The 15543-nt window shown below is 38.6% G+C and overlaps 1 protein-coding gene and 1 pseudogene across 3 annotated transcripts; both read right to left on the bottom strand.

The window, feature by feature from the left end:
• Positions 1-14: 14 nt before the first annotated feature.
• On the bottom strand, positions 15-2019 carry LOC148733937 (tachykinin-like peptides receptor 86C; annotated as a pseudogene).
• A 4460-nt stretch (positions 2020-6479) lies between these two features.
• Positions 6480-14943, bottom strand: LOC148733936 (cholecystokinin receptor type A-like). Of its 3 annotated transcripts, XM_088758679.1 has the most exons (3): positions 14787-14875; positions 14183-14334; positions 6480-9293 (listed from the first exon to the last, which is right to left on the bottom strand). In XM_088758679.1, the coding sequence occupies exons 2-3, from the start codon at positions 14211-14213 to the stop codon at positions 8221-8223; spliced, it is 1104 nt and encodes a 367-aa protein (XP_088614805.1). In that variant the 5' UTR covers positions 14214-14334; positions 14787-14875; the 3' UTR covers positions 6480-8220. The 3 variants fall into 3 exon arrangements, with proteins under 3 accessions (XP_088614805.1, XP_088614806.1, XP_088614803.1); XM_088758680.1 differs by lacking the exon at positions 14183-14334 and having other exon boundaries at positions 14787-14943; XM_088758677.1 differs by lacking the exon at positions 14787-14875 and having other exon boundaries at positions 14183-14613.
• Positions 14944-15543: the final 600 nt, after the last annotated feature.

Here is a 15543-nt window from a genome sequence, read left to right as displayed (position 1 = left end):
ATTTAACCCGACATCTCTGCGGATAATTTTTATCAAAATGTGTAATGTATTGATTAAAAAATAAAATAGATACCATTTATTCAAATTTCTGATAATTTTTTTCCCTACGCCCGATAATTAGAACCTCCTTCGCCTCATCAGGATTCAACTGTATTTCTTTTGCCCTCAGAATCAGTTCTATACATGCGTTTTTTAATGTTCTAACCCTTCCAGAAAAACTCACCGAATGTTTCCCTAAAGTATTCCAGAGAACTCTTACAGTCGCTGATTACATTTTAAACCCTTTAATCAGCTTTATTTCTACATACAGTAGTTGGAACTATAAATCATCTGGCAAACTTCGCTCAACGAACTGAGTGAACAGAAAATGATCTCTAAGTTCTCTAGTCTTAGTAATTTTCCTTATGAAAGGCGAACGTATTTACAACCAAGGCCACACATGAGATATAGTAATTCTGAAGAGCGTTTATACGAAATGTATTTGGCGGCAAGAAGTCGTTATTTAAGATGGCAATCCGAAAGGCTGGTTTGCTTTAATCCGTGCGTGCTGAAAACGATCCTCAGTATTACTTAGTGTTGAGTACAGAGCAGTACTTAATTGGAGGTTTCAATTTTACACTTTTCTTATGATTTGGACTGGGTGTATTCCCCTCGATTAACTATGTGTAAATTGTATTTAAGACATATTCTGACATAATTACTTCTTTCGAGTCCAAGATGGCTGCCAGGCGGCATTTGCAGCGCCACTTTGACAAGTCCCGGACATTTACTGAGTTCTATTTAAAAATGAGTAAGCGTATCCAATGTCCTACTTACGACTTGAGATACACATTACTCATAGATCAAGATCTACAGAGAATGATTTTTAAGAATACCTTAGCAAAGAATCTGTTCATTGTTCCATAACACAAAGGATGTAATGCACTGGGAAGGCAAATCAAAATAAAATTATAATCCATAAAAAGTTGATGATGGCGAAATTGATACGCATTGATCTTAAAAACCCTTTCCCACACATAGTGAGCTTGATACGGAAAATAACAAACAACAAAAATAATAATGAGCGCAAAAATCATCTTAAGCATATCTTTCTCTGGGTCTGTATTTTCGGGTTTACTGTCTCTTCGTTTATTATTGTCGAGCACAACACTCCTTTGTTCCTTCATTCTCGCATCCTCTCCCAAATCTTCTAGCTCCAGTTGATCTTCGATTTGAACAACACAAGACGATTCGGCAGTCGAGGTCCGCCTTCTTTGGTTAATATGCACAATCCGCCTCTTCAAGTTCCATGCCACTGCTCCGTAAGATACCAGCATTATCACATAAGGTAAAGCGTAATTCAAGATGAATCTAATAATCGCATAGTACTCGTTGTTTGTAATAGGCAACACGATGCATCTGCCATTTCTAAACCTGAGACCGATGAAAAAGGGACAGGCGATTGCAAATGACAATAGCCACAGCCCAGCTATGGTTAGAATTATGATCTTCTTAACTGATGGTCCACGTGGAAGTGGGTTTACAATGAATCTGTAACGATAGAAAGCGATGGCAGCCAGTGAGTAGGTCACAACGAGAAGAGCAATGATTTGGAACGTATTCAAAACGCAGGCGGCCTCTTGAAGAACGGCGTCCGTCCGATTCTACCAGCTCGCAAACATGACGGCCAAACAGACGCTACTTAGGACTTCCGCAAAGGCCATGTTAGTGACAAGATGGTAGGATAGAGGCTTACGAGAAGGTATGCTCCACACAGCATAACAAACCATGGAGTTGCCGATTAAACTGGCCGAGATGATCACGGAGAAGAGAGTCACACGGAAAATGTAGAGAGCTTTTGTTTCTTCGTACTGCTCTGTCCACGTAATAGATTCTACGGTGGAGGGCTCGGTTGCGTTTGTGATGTTCGTATCGTTGATGAACTGCATTATTTCCTCGTCTTCCTGCACTTGCTGTGTTTCTTGTCCTCGTTGCTGACACCTTAACAGCGAGGGAGATAAGCCTAAAAAAGATATTGTATTGAGAAGCCGTTCCGTTAAAGACTTTCCCCAGTCTTACTCTCGACTGTTTTGTTGATGTTGAACGTGACAAACCGCTTCAAATTTTAAACCCCGCCGTGAATAGATGAATGCATATGAAGAATTTCAATTTGGTTTAATTATAAATAAATTTGTTATTGCTGTCCTCGTATCTTGTATCTTGTACCTCGATATACATTTGTTGATGATCATCACTACGAGTAAGACTTTTTAAATATTTTCCCCGACGACTTCTTTCTTGAGTATTGAATAACACAAATCATGCCAAATTTTCAGACTAGTGACAAATGAATAACGATTCAATGAAAAATTATAAAACCTGCTATTGTCAAAGATCTCTCCGAGAATGACGCGCGGATATTACAAACTCAGCTGGTACAGGGCCAAAATCAATGCAACAGTTTTAAATCACACAAACATCGCAACTCCCAGTGATTCCCGAAGTACATTCGTGGGGTATAAATAACCCTGTAAACATTGTCAGAAGAAGTCATCGTGGTAAATTATTAAAGATATCCAACCGATAGACAGGGATAAAGCTCAATTCTGAGCTATCTGCCATTCAATTATAACTAAAATCTGCGCGGTGCAGCCTTTTCATTTAGTGTTTTTGGGGAGAAAAACTCACGCGAAATATCGATTACGACGCATCTAGAGCTTTAAGCAAAATTCACTTCGGATAGGTTGCGACATAAAAATTTCCTTTCAATCGGCATATTGATTTTTTAAAACTAAATAGAGGTTTACTCTGTAGAGAAAACTCAAAGCGGAACATATGCATCTGCTTTTTAAACACACATGTGACAATTTGCTGAGAGCACCAGCCGTCAACCTATTCAAAAAACAGAGAAGCACTTCGGCCTTTCTTCACGTCACTCACAAAGCTCCCCAAAGCTAACATGTTTTTTTGTTACTGCACGTGTATCCTAAGAAGTACCGTTGCATATTTGATCAAAAGTGAACGGCACAATTTTAATGCCTTAGGGTTATTTGCAAGGGTAGATCAATGTCATCAGTCAAATTCCTGTCTTTTACATCGAAAGAAATCAAAATTAGTTTCTTGGCTTGGGAGTTGTTTTAAACCACACTTACAAAAATCCAGATTTGAATTTCATCATTTCATCACACCAATCCTATTTTGTCTGCGATTATTGTAAACTCTCAGTCTTCCAAACCAACACTCACGATATCTCGTAAAGATGGCGCAAGAACTTTCTACTTGTTTATCAGAAAATGATCTCCCAAGCCCGATAAACTGAATATTTCAGTAGAGAACTGGAGGTCCTTCCTACAAAAGATAAGGCCTCTTATCTTTGTAACTTAATGTACCTAGAGAAATAAAAGTAATCCATGAGTTTCCAGTCTTGACAACTTCCTTTACGGAAGTTGTACACATTCACTAGTGTAGCAGAGGAAGTTGTTACTCAGTGTGTACTTAGCTTCTCGCCCGTCATTACGAATAGGATTTTGAAAGGTTGATTTTTCACTCGACAGCTCTTACTCACAACTTTTCCAGTTCAATATGTTTTCCAGAGGCTTAAAGAGTGTACATGCTGACAAGTTCAGTAGCGGAGTAGTAACTAGAAGTAGGCGTAAGTACAGTTGCGGAAGTAGTAACTTCATGTAAGTGTAGAGTTTCAGTCGTGATTTGAAAGGATGGTTTAGCTCTTGACAGCTCTAGCTGACAACTTTTCCGCGGCTTAGCCAGTTCATCATAGAATTTTCGACTCCATACACAAGGAAATTAGAAAAAAAAAGTTAGGATGATCAAAGCTATAACATTTACCATAAATATTCAACTGTTTTTGTCATCTTAATCCGTCTCGATCAAATGCGAAACTAATTCTCGTCAAAAAGATATACTGTTGAGCCTTAATGACCGATTTTCAACGGGGAATGACGTAGTTAACAACTAAATACGGGTTGCACAACTACCAGTTGGGGTAAAACGCGATAAAAACTAATCGGCGCCATTCTGATTCAAGATCATCTCCAATGCATTCATAGGACACTTGAACTCAAAGTGCTAAGGGCCTGGCTAAACTAGGAAACTTTGTTGCGGAAACATTGTTTCCTGTTGTGTTTCCCGGGGTGGCTAAATTAGCGGGAAACAAACAAAATATTTTGCTGCCCTAGTGGCTAAACGAGGAAACACTGTTTAGGAAAACAAATGAGCTACGCATGCGTGTATGAATAAACTGACTTCGAGGAAGTCTGGGGATCAAAGGATGTTCACATTTTCATTGTGTCAAAGCCCTTTCTGGCGTTCTGCACAAAAATAAGGAGCTTCAGCATCTTCTACCACTTCTAAGAGGAGTGGTACGCAACGCTTGTTTGTTGACCGGACTTCTTTTTTCTTTCCAGGGCCTGTTCCCTCATAAATTGTGACCTGATAATTTTCCAGTTGCTCTTATAATCCTCCCGGCTAATATCATATTTTTTTGACATCAGCAGACCGATTTGCGAATACGCCACCTCCTTACTGTCACTGTTCATGTAGTCCTTACGACCCACGTTCCAGAGACAAGGCCTTTCCTCATACAGCGTGACTAGCATTTCAATTTCTTCATCTTTCCAATTCCTTTCCCTTCCCTTTCCCTTTCTTTGAGCGTGACCTGCTTGAATTTCTTCGCAGTAAGCCATTTTAATTGTTGTCTGCTCGCCGTTGCTATGAAACATTTTTCAATGTGCGAGAGGCACTGGAAATTAATCAACATTGTTTTCATCGTGGCCAAACTGGGAAGCATATGATTCCAACGCAAAATTTGTGTCCAGGAGACAAAAAATGTTTTTGTCTGCAGGAAAAAACAATTTTTGTTTCCGAGGAGCAAAATTTGTTTCCGCGACATGTGTTTCCCTCTCGTCTAAACTGGGAAACATTTGCCTCCGCAACAATGTTTCCGCAACAAAGTTTCCTAGTTTAGCCAGGCCCTAACATTAATTCGGGAGATAAACATGGAAAAATTTGACGCGAAGGATTATTCTTAGATCCCTCTTAGAGTTTTCGTTATAAGTGACCGTTTAATGCAGGTGGGAAACGATACAAACAAACCGTATGGAAGCGGAAATTACCATACTTGGGGAAAAACTTGAGGACTTTGACAAGCGACAGCTTAATATACCTAGGGTGATGCCGCTAAACACAGGCTTGACTGAAGGTCATATCTAAAAATTCTTGCAGTCGGCCGGGAAACAAAAAATTGTTCGTGATGCAAATACGGTTCGCCTTGCGTGAAAAACTCTTGAGTGTGTTACATCTACATGGGTATCAGTTTGCCACCTGTCTCGTCTTCGGCATTAAACTGTTGACCTACATGAATACATAACTGAATTATCCTGTCAAGTCCACAACGAAGCTTAATTTAATTCTAGAACTTTCTGAAAACTTAAATGTGTTCGAATATTTGAAGAAAAACAGATACCTACTGCTCCCTTAAATGTGTTGGAATATGTGAAGAAAAACAAATACCAACTACTCCCTAAAATGTGTTCGAATATATTGCTCCCTTACGGAATGTGTTATCCGAGAAACACCATCGCAACAGGAAAGATATGAGAGTCTGAAACGAAAGCAGGGATAATAACCAAATTGGCCATCGTTATCTATGTTTTCTGTTGGTTTTCTGATCGAATACGGTTCTGACTGCTAATATTTGCTTGGATTTCCAGATTTAACCACAGGTTACCCAATTAGATTATGTCCTGATGTAAACGACGATGTGAGCCTCAGGAATAAATAATGTCCAAGGACAAATATATATGAGCATGTTTTCGCTCCAAGTGAAGGCTATTGTGTTTAGTTTCCTTTAACCGCCTCCCGGTTAGCTCAATGGATAGAGCGCTGGACTGTTGTGCGGGAGGTCGAGGGTTCGAGCCCCGGCCGGACCAACACTCAGGGTCTTAAAATAATTGAGAAGAATTTGCTACCTTTCTATAACATCAAGAAATGGTTAGATATTCTAGTCTTCTCGGATAGGGACGAATAAATGGAGGTTCCGTCTCCTGCAGGGTTGGGATAGGAGACGTTAATTTCCCACACACGAGATTACTGTGTGATGGATGTCCTCCCATGGGGTGGGATGGGTGGGACTAGGGCGCACTTAATTTGGAGCCTCGCTCTGTTGTGCGACCCTCACCACACTCTGGTGAAAGTGATTAAATAAATATTTAGCAACTCGCAGAAAAAATGTTTATGAATAGCTTACCGTGGGATATTCGCTGTTTCGATGTTATGAACAAACAAACATGTCCCTTGGATGTTCTCCAGTTTGAGTTAGAGACACATTAACATCAGTCAAGCATTTATTTTATAAGAGGTTTATGAAGTCAAGCAGGATATCATTAATTATCAAAATCGCCCAGGTCTGAGTTATTGCCGAAGCCGAAGACTAAGTAAGACAACATAGACACCAGGTTTGATAATTTCATGATGATATCGTGTGAAAACCAAATTCAAACACTTCTTAATCTACAATATGTTTTCATTCAATACAAATTTAACTTTACAAAAGAAAAACAAAGAGCCATTGCATTACAGCCAGCGAATATTAAGTAACGCTACAATATTCTTTACAGTCCAAATACGATATTTCCATCACAGTACTATTTCAATAACCACTGTTTACCGAATTTCTAACTCGAAATAAGCGAAAAAAACTCGCAAGATGATAACAAGTTTACTAATATTACATTACATCACACAATTCTTCACACTTCAGCAAGAGATAACAAACTGATAATCTCTTGCACTTCAGCCTAGTCCTACAGGTAGAATATGTTTCTTATGCAGACCCACAAGAATAAGCGTTTCCCAGATCAATTAATTTATTTTGTATTCTATTTTGCTACTGAGTATTTCTATTTTTCTTGAATCCGGCATAAAGTTAGATTTTCTTATTTCCAGTTCCTCTACATGACATTCGTCGTTCTCTTTCATAAAAATTAAGTCATTCTTAGACAAAGTAAAGCAGCAGAGGAAATAGCCAACTGAAAGATTACTTCCAATCTATCGTTTCTAGATTTTTGATTGACCACATAACCAGTGTTTAAATTTAACTGCTCGATATCAAAAGTTCAAAGCTACAGAATTGAACGCGATTTCCATTGACTGACATGAACCAATCTCTGCAACGGCTTCTCAATTAGAGCGCTGTTCCATTTGAACTTCCTAAAACCAAAACTAAACCGTTAGCAATGGCTAAGCAGTGAAAACATTGACATCACAAGTAGTCAACAACTTAAAGAGTGGAAAATGAATTGAAAGAAACCATAATTGGTTTCAATTTTTAAAGTCTGCCTAAAGATGATGGAGCAAGTTCTCTCGAAGCAGCACAAAGCGCATTGAAGCAAAACCAACGCAGTGCCGGATTGTTTTTAAAACTCAATCGAAAATTGCTCAGGGTTCGCATGATCAGTGAACAGAGACAAGTGGGTGACGTGCCTATCATTTATAAACAACATGTCTAAAAACCGCAAACAATAAGCCAACAGTGAAAACAACTGACAACTTCAGCTTTATAATAAATGGCGCATTGGCCTTGCAAGTCAGAATAATCATATTTTTCCAAGCTTATTTCTTTCGAACGCTCTCTGTAAAAGTTCTATGAAAACCATTCGTGTTGAACATGTTCACATCTCGTCCGTTTTACAAATTTCATGCTAAATGCGCCTGCTCTAAATAGCAGCAGTCTCTATATTTAGATCTGCTTAGGCATGTCTTCAAATTTCGCCGACTCGTTGTAATTTTAAATTTATTGGATGCCACAACAATAAAACGGAAAAATGATTTACAAATTCGCTGTTAGCAACAAAAAGGAAAAATTTTATCATGCAATTTAAGTAAAATTTACTCCACTAGTTTTCTTTTGTTATATGGCTCACCTTTGTAAGGTTGCACAAAAGTATCGTCCACTATCGTTGTTGCCGCAAATACGCTGTGCACAAACATTTATCTTTATGATCAGCCCGTGTATGAAATAATGACTTATTTAACAAGTCACTTCTGAGATAAACTCAGCAGAAATGAACGGCGTAAAACGGTGAGGAACAACTCAAGATGACAAAACTTGCAGCTGGAAACCGCTTTGATTAAACAACAATGTAAAAAAAAAAAAACTAAGAATTTTGCTCCAAATTGAGCAAGGAATTTTTCGACTTGAGGAACATATTCATCATCGTATTTTCAAGATCTACACAGAATGATCTTTGAGAACGCCTTAGCAAAAAAACTGTTCATTGTTCCATAACACAAAGGATGTAATGCACTGGGAAGGCAAATCAAAATAAAATTATAATCCATAAAGAGATTATGATGTCGAAATTGATACGCATTGATCTTACAAACCCTTTCCCACACATAATGGGCTTGATACGGAAAATAACAAACAACAAAAATAATAATGAGCACAAAAATCATCTTAAGCAAATCTTTCTCCAGGTCTGTGTTTTCGGGTTTACTGTCTCTCCGGTTATTCTGGTCGAGCAGAACACTTCTTCGTTCCTCCATTCTCGTGCCGTATCGTAGCTCTTGGAGTTCAGTTTCCACAACACAAGAGGATGTAACAACCAATGAGTCGCGATTTCTCTTTTTAATCTGCACAATTCGCCTCCTCAAGTTCCAAGCCACTGCTCCGTAAGATGCCAGCATTATCACATAAGGTAAAGCGTAATTCAGGATGAATCTGATAGCTACAAAGTACGTATCGCTTACGAAAGACAGCTCCCCACATTCACCACTCCGAAACCTGAGACCGATGAAAAAAGGGAAAGCGATTGCAAATGACAGTAGCCACAGCCCAGATATGGTCAGAATTGTAACTCTCTTTACTGATGATGGTGTGCGTGTAAGTGGGTTTACAATGAATCTGTAACGATAGAAAGCGATGGCAGCCAGTGAGTAGGTCACAACGAGAAGAGCAGTCACTTGGAACGGATTCAAACGGCAGGCAGCCTCTTGAAGAGCGGAGTAGTTTCGATTCCTCTTATTTGATCCCTCTCTTGCAGCAAACATGACGGCCAAACAAACGCTGCTTACAATCTCTGCGAAGGCCATGTTAGCAACGAGATGGTAGGACAGAGGCTTACGGGAAGGTATGGTACATACAGCATAACAAACCATGGAGTTCCCGATCAAACTGGCCAAGATGATCACGGAGAAGAGGGCCAAACGGAAAATGTAGAGAGCTTTTGTTTCTTCATACTGTTCTATCCACGTACGAGATTGCTCGGTTGAGTTTGTGATGTTTGTAATGTTACCTTAAAAGGTTTAAATTACACTGTTAGATCGGAATATTTTTACCACAAGTGAGCTTTCGTGTCACTTCAAAGTTTAATGAGGTAAAAGGAACCATATTAGCTATCACTGAACAAAGAGGCTGTTTTAAAGTTTGAATATTGATGAATATTTAACAATTATGTCGACAATAATTAACACGCGATTATTTATGGAGCAGTGACTAAACTTTCTGCCGACTTTTAACTAACAATTTCCGTTAATTGTGGTTGCTTTAAATATTTGATATCACAAAGGAGCCGATTTTTGGACATTTTGTTTAATTGGTGTTTACCATTGTTGCAAAGTTCCAGTTAGAAAACTAGTATCAATTATTAGAGCGTTTGAAATGGAAAAAAAAATTATTTCTGCTTTCGATTTTAATATCCAGCTATTCTTCTGAGAGTCATCTTTGAATACCATAATTACAGATAATTTATTATCCAACTACACTTCGTAGACTACAAATAACGCCATAGACGAGTACAAATATCACACGGTATTTGTACTGTAGAGTACCGGTTAAACAGGTTTTCTCGCATCGCACTAGCGAAGAATTGAATTGTAGTTACAAAAAAAAAAAATGGCGGACAATTTCAGTCATATTTCTGACGACGAAGTCAGAATGGCTGGAAAATATAGATCCAAGTTTATTAGATGAATCGAACGAAGAAAATCAGCTAGACAACCTGGAAATTTCTTCATTTATTGAGGATGTTACTAAAATTGATAACGATGAACAGGGAACGGAGAACGGCGAACGAGGAACGGGGAACGGGAAACGGGGAACGGGAAACGGAGAACGAGGAACGGGGAAAGGAGAACGAGGAACGGGGAACGGAGAACGAGGAACGAGGAACGGGGAACGGAGAACGGGGAACGGGGAACGGAGAACGGGGAACGGGGAATGGAGAACGGAGAACGGGGAACGGAGAACGGGGAACGGAGAACGGGGAACGGAGAATGAAGAACGGAGAACGGGGAACGGGGAACGGGGAACGGGTGTACAGCGGTAACCCGCCTGAGAGCTCAAAATGGCGGAGTAAAGAGAACTAAAAGGGTCTGGCAACTAGTTTTGAGCACGCTTTTCAACGCGATCGTCGGAGCAAAAAGCATAGACGGTAAGTGTAGGTTTTATTGAAGGATTTTACTTTGAAATGTTGAGTGCCTCATAAATTTAGTTTTTGTCTGGCACACATTGCAGGTTGCATAGAAATCAGTTCCTCGGAGAGGTGAGTATCTTACAATTCATGCACAACATTTGAGCAATCAACTCAGAACTACAAGCTCGCAGCATTTATTCTTATATTCATGGAGTAATTGTACTGCAAGGTAGTGAAGTTTACCTCCAATATCTTCACCGTTACAACCTAGCAATATCAATAATGTTGTAAAGCAAACAGCTGAATGACTTTCACGCCCATTATGGGAATCACTTTCTCTTGAATAGGATCAATGCAGTGTAAATATTACTGTAAGCATTAGCATGAATGTGAATTCATACACCTACATTCTTGAAGACATAACTCATGTTTTCCAGTGAAATTAAAAGTTATTGAAAGTAATGTCAATGTTTGATTTCTCTATTGTTTATATGGAAGTTTATGGGTCGATACAAAGATATGTTCCCGATGTTATTTTGCGGTAAGGTAAGTAGATATCTGCATGTGGTAATTTTAATAACTAGGCTGGTTATTACATTTCCTAGCTCAATTCTGTTAATCTAAGTAAGATATTACCTCCTTGCTACTTATCTGCAAAAAATGCTGTTGTACAATGCAAACAACCAACATACCCAAACTCTGCAAAAAGATGCAGATTTCAGGAAGGAAAAAAAAAGAGAGACGTCAGAACAAATGGTGGCAGCCATTGCAGAAACGTTGACTTCAAATTCTCGCCTCGGAATACTAGGCTTCGTGGCCTCGCCTGGGCAATAGTTGAATAAAAGCGGGTCGTCTAATTTCGCTGCAAGCGGCGACCTAGCGATAAAATCAGTGTTTGTAAACATCGTTTACTCCGGAATTTGGAATTCTCAGGTGGATTACCGCTGTACACCCGTCCCCGTTCGCCGTTCCGCGTTCTCCGTTCCCCGTTCCCCGTTACCAGTTTTAGTAACATCCATTTATTGAAGAAAAAAGAAACAGTAACACGACAATGCGCCAATTCCGTTCCGCTTCGCATACTTCTGTCACGCACTTCCCGTAAATAAATAGGGACCTTAAGCAGTCAGGCCGGCAACGCCAAGGAAGACTTCGATTAAAAAATGAATTTCTACTCTTAGTTAGAATTTCAAAAATAGTTGCATGAGCTTATTGTCTCATACGGCGCCACAGCTCAACTTCAGTATGACGTATAAAAGTAGCATTGAGTTCTAAATAGAAATTAAAATATTTGCCGTCGCGGTTTCGGTTCGCAGACGACGCAAATTTTGGCCATTTCACGTTGTTGTTTTGCATAGGATGGCTAAGAAATGTACAAAGTTTCAAAATGCACGTGCTGAGCTATTGTTCTACCAATTAGATCTCTCGGTTTTCTACATCCTCGTTGCCGTCGCCGTCGTGGTTGCTTAAGGTTCCTAATATCCGCGAAATTCGCCAACACTGAAATAACAGTTTGGCAAGTTAGATAATAAATAACTTATTAGACGTTTTGTTGTGTAGTATACACAGCAAAACAAATACTACATAACAAAATGTCTAATAAGATATATGTATTTCCCTCGCCAGATAACAGCCATTTTTGACAAAGGAAATACGTATTCCTTCTATTGACAGATGTACAATAATACTATCGACGAGGATAGATATAAACACTAGTCATTCATGTCTTAGAAACTCGTTTAACTCAGTAACTTAATCTGTTTTTCAATATCAATTAAAACTGCCATTCTCTTCTTTCCTCTTGATTTTTCCACGGACGAATTTGTATTTTTTGTTTTGAAAATGGGAATTATTTTTAACAATCGTTAAATATAAGTTAAGACCCTTCATTTATTTCAATAAAAGATTCTTGAATAATTTTAAACATCTTGTCCCCTTACAACTTTAAGAGGGTCCAAGGTCTTTGAAGTGGAATATTTGAGGATACTAGAGGTCTTAATGGCGGCTCAGCCGCGACACATTCACGCTCTCAACAATCGTGCCCATGTTTCTTGGTCAACTTCCAAACCAAAAAGGTTTATTAAGGTGCGATGAATTGTTTAAATCATATACGTAGGGAGCCTCGGAGGTCTCCAAACTGTATGTTGCGGGAAATGGCTCCATTAATCAATCGCGGAAATTTTTTGTTTTAACCAGAGGATGTTGCAAGAGAAATATTTGTAGGTGAATCTGAGTAATCTTTAATTTAGCTTTCCCAATAGCATTTACCTATGGCTATAGGTATCTTTCACTAATGTAATATTGCCTATAAATTTAACCTACCATGTGATAATTTAGTGCAAAATGAACGTTTGGTAGGCACTTCAATAATTTTTATGTCCTTCCGCAAATTGTAATGTAACTGAACCATGAAAGAGAAAACGTCTGACTCACAAATTTAATAAGCAGCTTTGTTGAGCTTCAAATCCGTGATTTCTTTATGCGCGTTTCGCGGCCTCGATAAAGTAACGACTTGGAATGAATTTAATATATGAAAATCATATATTTGAACTGCGGTTAAAGAAATGCATATGAGAACGATATTCACAGTGAGGAGCACTATTTAAGCAATAGTAGAATTAAGACCTGAAATAAAAATTCAGGCCTGTACGGGATTCGAACCCATGAAATGGAACGAATTTCTCCCCACAATCGAATCTGTTTGTAATATAAAATTCAAGGTGACTGTTCCAGGTAGATGAAAGCCTTACGAAATTGTTGAATTATCTGCATTTGCAACTAATTGTTTTTTTGTACGAAAATATCATATAATGTTTCCCAACGCTGCTGATATTCTGCGTACAGTCAGCTGGTGCCTAATTAAAATTTCAATTCCTTCTTCTTGCCAAACGCCTTCGTGGCGACGGTATGGACCTTAAGCAAACCGCAGCAACAAGGTGGCAAAGCCATAGATCTAATGGGCAAGCAATAGCCCAGCACGTGCGTTTTAAAACTTTGTACATTTCTTATTCGCCCTTCGCAAAATAGCAACATGAAATCGCCAAAATTTGCGTCGTGTGCGAATGGAAACCTCGACGGCAAATTATTTTAATTTCCATTTCGAACTCAATGCTGCTTATATACGTTGTGCTGAAGTTGAGGCGTAGCACCGAAAGAGACGGTAAACACATAAGAAGTAGAAATTCAGTTTTTAATCGATACTTTCCTTGGCTTTACCGTTCCGACTGCTTATGGTCTCTAGTATCTCGATTCGTCGCGCAGTATATGAAAGATATCGTATCATGTCGAAAAAGAGCTTACCTGGAAGTAAATAATTCACTACACGTATATTTCTTGATAACGAAAAGAACGATAATATTTCACGTCATTGTCTTTCATTTCTTTGCCTGTGAATGACTGGAAATGAGAAATGGACATCGCAGCACTGAAATGGGTTCTTCGAGTACGTTTCAAATATACCGAGCCTTACCAAATTAAAAAAAAATCCCGAGGCGCAGAATAGTACTTTTACGGAAAATTTTAATCGACTTTGCTATAATAGCATACACGGTGAAAAATTTGGGACAATCGTTTTCGCCTCAACAACAAACTAGAATAATGGACAATACAGCTTGACCACATGGAAGTTTCCAAGTCTTCGAAGGACTTCAAAAACTCTCGACACTAAGAAACAACGATACCAACGAAAAAAAAAGATGCAACTTAGGATTCTAAATATTTCTCATTGAGCTACTGAGTGATTTCCTTCAACTACTGGCGAACATACTGCTTACCATATCCAGATTGTAAACTTGTAAAACGCATTGCACTTTAACTTCGACAGTCCTGCTGCCTTTTACCCACACTGTTTCACCCATTCAAACAAAGCGGTTACGGTGGTAGATGGCTTTCGTTATTCTAGCGAAATTTTCAGTAAGCAATTCACCTGAGAAAAAGAGCAAGCCTGATTTCGGCCACTAGAATGAGAAAGCACTTGGTTTAAATACAACTACGTAAACATTACACGCTTCTATTCATCGAACGACCAAATTTTCCATCTTTTGCATCGACAGTCTGAAATAACTCTTAACAACTTCCCAGAAACGTGCCGCGTGATTTGGTACGCATTTGGGTCTCAAATTGATTAGTAAAACTACAGGAGGATCGCCACATCAAAACTTAAAGGAAAATAACACCATTCTGCACTAATTCCCAAGCGTCCAGTAAATACACTTTACAAGCTGGACACGGGTTTAGTTTACGACCGAATTTTCTCTTCGTTAAAAAAACTTTGAAGGCCGAAATTCAAGAGAGGAAAAGTAGGAAAAATGTGACAGAAATAGTCTTACAAGGTTTGTCTAAGGTTGAATAAGCTAAAATAAACTATCTTGTATCTACCTGCCATTCCCTCCTATAGTTTCGCTGCGTGCTTCCACTTATCTTTCATTGTGACAGCCGCCTGTTGACTTACAAAGCTCACCTGAAATATTAATACCTAACGGACAATTGTCACCTGCATAAAACATTGTTTCGAAAATACAATTACGCATCAGTTCTAAAGATGTCAGGATATAAACCAATCGAAAAAGCTGAGTTTTTACGTAACTTATAATTTAGGATGACAATTTATTTCATGTTCGTTTTCATGCAGTAAAGTGTTTTAATTAGCACGTCCTACTAACTTGAAAAGTTTTGTTAAACGTAATACCTCCGATAAGAAGAAGTTCCTTGTCTCATCTTCAGTAAACTGATTTTAAAGAAACCATTTGTGAAAAGAAAAAAAAAAAACAGGCTGAGCGCTTAATTAATGCTCGTTTGTTTTCGCTATCAAAGTACTGAAAGCTGATCTTTCGATCAGTGATTATCAGGAAAAATAGTTATGACATAATGTTCAGGAACACCTTTTTTAACCGCCAGATGTACACATATTTACCAAAAAGAGAGGATGAGACATCGATCGCCTCGGATCTTAAAGTACTGAACACAGAAAGTGGAGACACATAATCACACGAGAACAGCTATAACCTCTGAATAACTCTGTGGAAAATGAAAACAGCATTGAAATTCTGTCATGAATATTTTCAGTAGCTTAAAACTCTTCCCTACTGAATGAGCTTTTAAGGTTATTTTCCTTCAGCATTCCGAAAGCAAATAC

The sequence above is a fragment of the Stylophora pistillata genome, chromosome 4, assembly GCF_964205215.1.
Source record: "Stylophora pistillata chromosome 4, jaStyPist1.2, whole genome shotgun sequence".
In the NCBI taxonomy this organism is placed as follows: Eukaryota; Metazoa; Cnidaria; class Anthozoa; order Scleractinia; family Pocilloporidae; genus Stylophora; species Stylophora pistillata.
This window is presented reverse-complemented; position numbering and strand designations above follow the sequence as displayed.

Coding starts and splice junctions, on each gene's coding strand:
- LOC148733936 (XM_088758679.1), bottom strand. CDS start 14,213: ATGCGTTTTACAAGTTTACAATCTGGATATG. Junction 9,294..14,182: donor AAGTTTACAATCTGGATATG/GTAAGCAGTATG, acceptor AAACCTTTTAAG/GTAACATTACAAACATCACA.